Raw genomic sequence first — 8,663 nt, forward strand, 5'->3', positions numbered from 1 at the left:
GCTTCCCACCGACCCACCACACCCAGTGACCTAGACTTAGGAAGCTTCTTCCAGCCGTCGTGGTGGCTGAGTGGTTATGGCACTCGGCTGCTGGCCCGAAAGACGCGGGTTCGATCCCGACCGCGGCGGTACAATTTCGATGGAGGCGAAATTCTTGAGGCCCGTGTGCTGTGCTATGTCAGTGCACGTTAAAGAACCCCAGGTGGACGAAATTTCCGGAGCCCTTCACTACGGCGTCTCTCATATAGCCTGAGTCGCTTTGGGACGTTAAACCCCATAATCTAAACTAACTAAACTAAAGTTTCTTCCATCTTTCACTCAAGCTATAATTTTAAATTTCGGTTTTGCAGGTTCACTCTAACAACCTCAATGAAAGAAGCTCTCCGCCAATCATTAACCCAGGAACCAAGCTGAGCCACTACGTCTCGCCACGCGGAAAGCTCTGTTCTCGGACCTCCGAACACTGGCGACAGCTGCGCCCTCCATTCACAGGCTGTAATGGCTGGTCACCTCAGCAGGTTTCTGTGACAGTGTCGTCGTCTAATGAAGCTTCCCCTTGTGGCGAAACATACATGACACTGATGTGAGTGCGGACGCCTGCGGATAGCAGATACCAGCGCTGAACAGAACTATTCCAACAAGGAAGCAGGTCACAACGGGTAAACATTGAGAATTTAAAATGGGTTTTTGAGGAAAGGAAATGATGCAGTAACTGTCTCATATATCTCGGTGGACACCCGAAACGCGGGAATGAAAGAACAAAGAAGAGGTGCCGTAGTGGAGGGCTCCGGAATAATTTTGACCACCTGGAGATCTTTAACGTGCACTGACATCGCACAGCACAAGGGCGCCTATGCGTTTCGCCTCCATCGAAACAGTTCTATAGTTATGCGAGGAATAGAGCAGGAGGAGGAATATGCGTCTATTAACGAGAACAGCTCGTGCTGAAAACCCGCAACCTCCATGTGGATGTCCCAGAGATAAAAGCAACGGCCCCAGCCAGTTAACAATCCAAAGTTGGCCAGCGGCCAATGTCTCAGAGGCGGAAAGCTGGCAGGTGTAACCTAAAGCGGAAGAAGTTCAAGCGTTTGGCGTAGTTTGGTTAGTGAAGAAGTGATCGACTATAGTGGGGCCGTATGCGACGAGAGGAGCTCGGCAAGCGGTTGCGTGCAGTGTTGCTCATCATAAGCGTGTTATCACACATCAGAGCGGTGCCCAGGTCGTAGGAAGATGGGTCATTACAGTGCGTTTGTAACGTGATGAGTGCAGCTCTTAATGACACGGCAATGGAGGACGGTGTTAAACGCGATGCAGCCTTGAAAAGTGATTACAGCGGGTTTCCGCTTGCGATCATCCTTGCATAGAAAATCGTGAAGCCGGGAGGCTCCAAATTTTGGAACAGTACCTACGTACTGGTGTGCGGTTCAGTGACACGACTGAAGCCACGACAGAAGTGGAGCTTCATAATTCGAGGGGCAGAAACAAGCACAAGAATTCCACACACAACGACGTCTGCTTCAAATTTGCTTTTCTTCTTTTCATTTCTCTCTTTTATTGATTCCCATTTGTTCATACAAAGGGAGTGGACGAAAAAATTGAACCCTGCTGCGTGAAGTATGTTCAACATCTGAGAGACTTTATTGAAAATATAAACTACAGATTATCCTTCAGTTCTACAAGCGCTAGCAGCTTTGCAAACACCTGTTTCGAAAGCGAGCACAAAAGCTTCTTAAAAAACGACCAACTGCGATAGCGATATCTCAACATGTCGGATTCGTCAAGCTCAGTAACGCGTCACTTCAAAAGGTCAGGCGTTCATCTTCATGACCGGCGGGCCCATAGCGACTGCTCGTGACACGAACAATGAAGAACAAGTGCACTGCACCTGTCGCAAACGAGTGGTGCTGTTTTTGGCTGGTAGTGTTCCTGGAGTTTCTGCCTAGCAGAAAGGTCATATGTATACAACAAACCTTCATAGCTTCTGATGCGAGTCTTTTTTCACTATGTCGAAAACCCACAAAGAAAAGCCTCGTGTGCTCCCAATGGAATGCACTGCTTACACGTGCATGTGTTTTTTCTTGTGCTCGATTTTCTACATCGGCGCCAGCAGTGAGCCGAGAAGTGACCCAAGCTCAGGACTCCGGTTTGTCAAAAAAAAAGGATACCATATATAAACAGGAGACTTTGGCGTTTGTGGCTGGCGCTGTCGGAGAAATCATGCGTATGTCTTTACTGTACTGCTACCCGAAATCCCTCCACAACCGTCATGTGGAAAATGAACGGAACCGAACTCCCACCTGAAAGTTCGTCCAAGTATGTAAGCAAACGATGAAAGGAGGCGCCAAAGCAGCGTCGATTCCTATATTGCGCATCAGAAAAGTCCAACCGAGCGACAACGATGACTTTCTGTGCATTGAATCGAATAGTGAAGATCTATAGAAAAAATATGACCGTATCTGTGGTTTTGCGAGACCGATTCCTACCACTTATCATGTATATTACAGCGAATATTACTGTTACTGCAGGTGACAATGTAACACTGCTGTGCGAAGGCTTGACTCCTTTAATCAAATGGGTCGAATCTCCTGTTGTGGAAAATTATGACGTTGGTAACCACAATACATCGTCCAAGAGAGACAGCGGTGAAATCATAGGCAACGTTATGAACATAATTAAATGCCCAGAAGGACGAGAGCGGCCAGTATGTATGCTTAGTGTAGTACTTGGGTTATTATAACAGGCGTTCACGCGCGTGTTGTTTAACATGATTTCCATTCGTGCTTACACCACCGTTGTGCAAAGGGGAAAAAAGCATGACTAGGTGGTTCTACTTGCTCCCTCTTAGAAGCGTTTCATCTGTTTCCCTACTGCACGTAACTTTACGTGTCATCACTTCGCACACGAAGACTTCCCGCTAAATCCTGGACACAACTACGAACCGCATCACCCGACATATTCCGTGAAGTGGGTGTCGTCCTACATTGAAACACAGTGGTGGCGCATGTGGTTTACTAAATGTATGCCCATAAGCCTCAATATATTTCTATATAGGCCCGGCGCAACTAAGTCCACCACGCTAGGCACATCGAGGTTCTCTTCCCTTTCCTAGCCTCAACTCCGGATGCGACATAACGAGATCTCCCTCCTCTTCTTGCGCAAGAGTTCACTGACGCACTTGGCGGCCAACAAGATACGGCGAGTCTTTAATTCCCGACCTTGGCTGAATTTCGTCACTCCTTTTTTGATAGGCGCTGACGCGCACAGGCGGCCACCGAGGAGTCACTGGACCCCCTCTATATATCGGTCTTCGCCGAGCAGCACAAGTCGGTTCAGACACCAGCGAAGCAGCGAGACAATAACGTGAGCCTTTTCTGCTTGCCTCGTGCGCCCTGCGACTTCTTAACTTCCGGCACTGCTTTCTCCGGGCTTCGTCTCTAAGTGGCCGTGTCGGCGTCCTGTACAAGCGACCATGAAGCAGCTTCGCATCGTTCTTGTTACGACCCTATTGGCCACCGGCTTCGCTAGCGGCACGGAGGACAACTTGATCGAGTCCCTCTACCAAAGCCAGCGAGCATCCGCTCCTAGATTCCTCAACCCTTCGAAAATGGAGAACGCCATCAAGGTCGAGCCCACCGGCGGAAGCGTGAGACTCAACTGCCGTGCCAAAGGCGTGCCCGAACCTCGGGTTGTATGGTTCAAGAACGGTCAGCCGTTGACCTTCGCCACCCCCAACCGGGAAAGCGGCGGCAGCGGTCGGATGCACACCCTGCACCTCACCAACCTCGTCCGCAACGACAGTGGCGAGTACACGTGCGTGGCCTCCAACCGGCTCGGCTCCATACAGTGGACGTACACCGTGGAGGTCCACGAACGCTTTAATCCGATGCCCACCATCGTGTGCCCGTTCGTCAACGCCACCGCGACAGAAGGCGAAGACGTGAGCATCGACTGCGACGTCTACAGTCACCTGACGGCGTTCGTGCGATGGATCAAGCACTACCACGTCAACGGTAGCTACTTCGATAGGAACGGAGCGCCGTACGCGAAGCTGGTCAAAGACGCGGCGCATATGGAAGTCACCGACCCTCACAGGTTGACGCTGACTAATGTTACGCTGGCAGATTCTGGCTTCTATTCCATATTGGCTAGTTCACCATCGGGATCATCGCGCAAGACGATACAAATCGTCGTACTGCCGAGGCCGTTTCCAGGCCTGTGATTTCAACATTACAGTGAGCGAATGACAGACAGTGCCTGGCTAAAATGAGGTCCAGAACAGCATCGAAGTATAAGTGGCAAGCGGTCCGTTAACTAACTCCGATCAACTCGTGCATCAAAAAGTTCCTGCAGCACGCGAGCACTTTTTCGCTAAGCTGGCGTTTCTTTTCACTGCATATTCATGATGCTGAAAATTATTAGAACAGTTCCACAGTTCACGTCCCCGCTTTATAGTGCAGTAAAGTAAAGCTATCGGCTGCAGCCAAACTGTTTTTAAAGGTCACTTCACCAATGTGTCCTCGCTGGTTTCATCTTAAAGATGAACAAAGATTCGGAATTTCTGCCCACTAGCCTACCTTGAGAAGCCCTATACTGAGTTCCTACTTCTAGAGCAAAGTTTATAAATACACTAGACTGCATTATATTTGTATAATAAACTGCGAATTACCCAGCGTAGCATGTCTTTTATTCTGGAATACAAATGTGGTTTTGTTTTTAAGGCTGTCAGTGCAAAAGCTCCGAATTTCATTTTGAACAGCTTCTGATGAACACTTGTCTACAGATGCTAGGCGTTAGAAATGTTGAGCATACTTGTTGGAAGACAAAATGATTCTAAGAAATAATAACTATTATAATTAAACAAGAATAAAATTTATTTAATATGTATAAGCAACCGCAACTTTGGGGCTTCCGCAGGTAAATTTATATTTTCGGGGTGTTGAAGCTCGGAAATTCAAGAAAATGCGAAGCGATGCCGCGGATGCGAAGCACCCATTTTTATTTCTTTTCCACAAGTGAAAAGTAATCCCGTCTGAAACTGAACATTTCAACGCACTGTGAAAGAATAGCAAATTTTGCATCGTCTAAATATCAGATTTTATTTTAGAAATTAAAATAGTGCAGGCAATCAATAAATACAATTGTTAATGAAGAAAAATGGGCCACTTGCTCGCTGCAGCTTGAACGCGTCTTGTAAGCCCATTTCAACGGCACGCAGAACAGAGTTTGGCGCATGCGCAGTACGAATGCTTCTTGCGTCGCTCGTCCCGCGTACACTGCCTTGCGTCTCGTTGGAATCTAGGTCATGTAATACACTTCATACTGATCCGGAGTTCCCGGGTTCGAATCCGACCGCGGCGGCTGCGTTTTTATGGAGGAAAAACGCTAAGGCGCCCGTGTGCTGTGCGATGTCAGTGCACGTTAAAGATACCCAGGTGGTCTAAATTATGCCGGAGCCCTCCACTACGGCACCTATTCTTCCTTTCTTCTTTCACTCCCTCCTTTATCCCTTCCCTTACGGCGCGGTTCAGGTGTCCAAAGATATATGAGACAGATACTGCGCCATTTCCTTTCCCCCCCCAAAAAACAATTATTAAACCAACCAATACACTTCACAAGGTTCCGAAATTATCTGCAACCTTCTACACCATCAATTCGTTCTTGTATCTATAATAAGGTATATTTAGCCTTTGTTAACACAAATGATGGTCAATTCGTCACACGTTGTTTTTGCGAACAGTTCTATGCGTAGACGGGGTTCTTTAAGTAGAGAAACCTCCGAAAACAAAGACACGTAATAGAAAAAAATATTTAGCAGCAATGCAGAGCCGTTTAAATCATCCATTGCACTAAGCACATTTTGCAGCGGCTTCTTGAAATAACGTCTACACTTTGCTCTCATTTACTCAGGGACGGAAGTTTGGATGTATGGCAACTTAGGACAAGCTTTGCTACAAGTCCTGTTTTCAGATAAGGCTTCATTGTGAACCTGCAGGCGCCTTTCACAGTGTACTAAACAACAAATGATCGAGAAGAAAAACTTGACCGTGTAATAATTGTCATAACACATCTTTTGTTTCTTTTCTTCTCCAAATAATAAAAACAATCAGATGAGCTCCATTGTGTCGCATTTCTGCATTTGTTGCTTAGAAAATGGTGCTGATGATCATCATCAGCCTGGCTACGTCCACTGCAGGACAAAGACCTCTTTCATATCTCATCAGTTAACGCTGTCTGTGCCAGCTATGGCCAACTTATCCCCGCAAACTTCTTTATCTCATCCGCCCACCTAAATTTTCCTCCGCCCCTTGCTACGCTTGCCTTCTCTTGGAAATCCGTTACCGTTAACGACCATCGCTTATTTTGCCTTCGCATTACATGCCCTGCCCAAGCCCATTGCTCCCTCTTGATTTCAATTGGGATAAGCCCGCATTAGTTCCCTGACCTCATCTCTCTCTTCCCGTCCCTTAACGTTACACCTATCAGTTTACTTTCTCGCTAGCTACGTTGCCTTCAATATAAGTTGAACCCTTACCATTAGCCTCCATGGTTCTGCCCATAGGTGAGTACCGCTAAGATACAGCTGTGACATAATTTTCTCTTGAGAGATATTGGTAAACTACATGCCATTCTTGATCAGAGAGAACCTGCCAAATGCGTTCCACCCCATTCTTATTCTTCTAGTCATTCCCCTTTCGTGATCCGGATCTGTGGTCACTACCTGCCCTAAGTAGACGTATTCCCTTACCAATTCTAGCACTTCGCTACTAATTCTAAACTGCTATTCCCTCCCGGGAGAGTTGAAGATTGCTTTGGTTTTCTGCATATTAATTTTTAGACCCATCATTCTGCTCTGCCTGACTTATTGATCATGCTTTGCAATTCACCTCCTGAGTGACTTATAAAAGGCAATGTAATCAGCGAATCGCAGATTATTACGGTATTCTCCATTGTTTCTATACCCCAACTGTTCCGAATCCAGGCCTCTGAATACCTCCTGCGAAGAGGCGGTGACACAGAACTGGCCAGATAGTGTTTCCTTGCCTGACACCCCTTCTTATTGAAACTTTATTGCTTACTTTATGAAGGACTATGGCGGCTGTCCAGCCGCTATAGATATATTCCTGTATTTTCACTTAAGGCTCACATAGAGCCTGATTCGGTAATGCGTGAATTACTACTGAGGTTTCTACAACAAAACATTAAAGAAGTGTATGGAGCGAAGAACTCTCTCAGATGAGCGCTAATGGAATCCGGTCGATAAAAAGGGCACTTGCAGCTTCTTGAGCCCCTAAGCCGAATAAATACAACATTGTTTGAGCCCTGTGGCAGCGGAAGCGCTTCCATGTACAGAGACTAGCCAACTGCACTGCATTGAATGCTTGGTAATAATAGCGCATGCACTTTTGCAAACGTGCACAAGAACATAGGCTCGAGCCTTTCTCTGATTTTTGTCTTTCATCGAAGGCTCAATAGACTCACAGATTTCAGGCAGTGAGCTCATGCTTATTTTTGCTTTGAAAGAAAAGTCTTCTGAGTGCTCAAGTTGAGCAAGCCCTTACGCGAGCCCAACGCTTACCAGACAAATTTTACACGTACGTTTCCTCAAATAAGTACATCTCCTTAAACACTGCTTAAATATGCCTGTTTCTGCTGAACGCGTCAAGCGAATAACCACGGTACCGTATTTTAAATATAATCAGAAGACATACGACAGCGAAAAGACACCGCCATTACAAATATTTCGCGAGGAGCCAGTGCCACATTTCGATTTGGGGTCTATATGGGCTCAGAGCAGGTGCCAAAACGGGCTATCCGTCGCCACGACGCGATATCGACCACGATGCGAGATCGAATGTTCTACCAGCGCGCTTGGTCTCGTGAAGCGGTGGCCTTGAGATAATCGATGCAGTTAATTGACCTCCTTCATAACCTCTTGTAGCAAACACCGAGACGATTGACAGTTCCACTTGTCCCGATGTCCACAGCTACAACAGTAACAAATGCGCACGCTTGTTAATGCACAAGTAAACAGATCCGTGTCAGCATCGCTGCACTTTCCGAGGGAAAGAGGAGAACAACAACAAAAACAAAAAATCCGGGGCTGTGATACGGCACACCGTTTAACAATTATATAGCAAGCTAAAAAGCAAAGCTAAATATTCCCTACAAGGCACCGCGTTGTACTGCTCCTTTTAATTCTGTCACAGTATTTCTAAAAAAAAGCGTTCGTCTTGGCTTATCCCGTACGCGGACTAGTTTACAGATGACCAAGCCGCGAAGAGCATCTATTTATTTCATAACAGCTTTAGCCCGAGTTTTATTTTTGATTCGTCGACTCGCCTGTCATTATAGTTCGAGCGACATCAGATAGCTGACGGTACCGCTTGCTGGCAAACTAATGGATAAACACGTTCAAAAAAAAAAATAAAAACAACGGATTCAGGTATTGAGCTCTCCTTCGCAGTATCTGATCGACACGTGTTCAAACAGCCATCGTGAGCAAAACTGGGATCGCTATTCCCCACCCCCTCTCCATATACCCTTAGTTCTCTCACAACTTGTAAGCGCACACTAAAAAGCTAAAAAAAACACTTCATCTTCGTAACCTCACAGCGCACGAACGCTGAAACGCTCCCCAGGTGATTCAGGCATTCAGCTGCTGG

The 8,663-nt window shown here is 46.7% G+C and overlaps 1 protein-coding gene across 1 annotated transcript; it reads left to right on the top strand.

Moving 5' to 3' along the window:
* Positions 1 to 3,170: 3,170 nt before the first annotated feature.
* On the top strand, positions 3,171 to 6,117 carry LOC144098411 (fibroblast growth factor receptor 4-like). The gene has a single exon (XM_077631020.1). It carries the CDS (start codon positions 3,470 to 3,472, stop codon positions 4,217 to 4,219), a length of 750 nt encoding a protein of 249 aa, XP_077487146.1. The 5' UTR covers positions 3,171 to 3,469; the 3' UTR covers positions 4,220 to 6,117.
* Positions 6,118 to 8,663: the final 2,546 nt, after the last annotated feature.

The sequence above is a fragment of the Amblyomma americanum genome, chromosome 7 (assembly GCF_052857255.1).
Source record: "Amblyomma americanum isolate KBUSLIRL-KWMA chromosome 7, ASM5285725v1, whole genome shotgun sequence".
NCBI classification, from domain to species: Eukaryota; Metazoa; Arthropoda; class Arachnida; order Ixodida; family Ixodidae; genus Amblyomma; species Amblyomma americanum.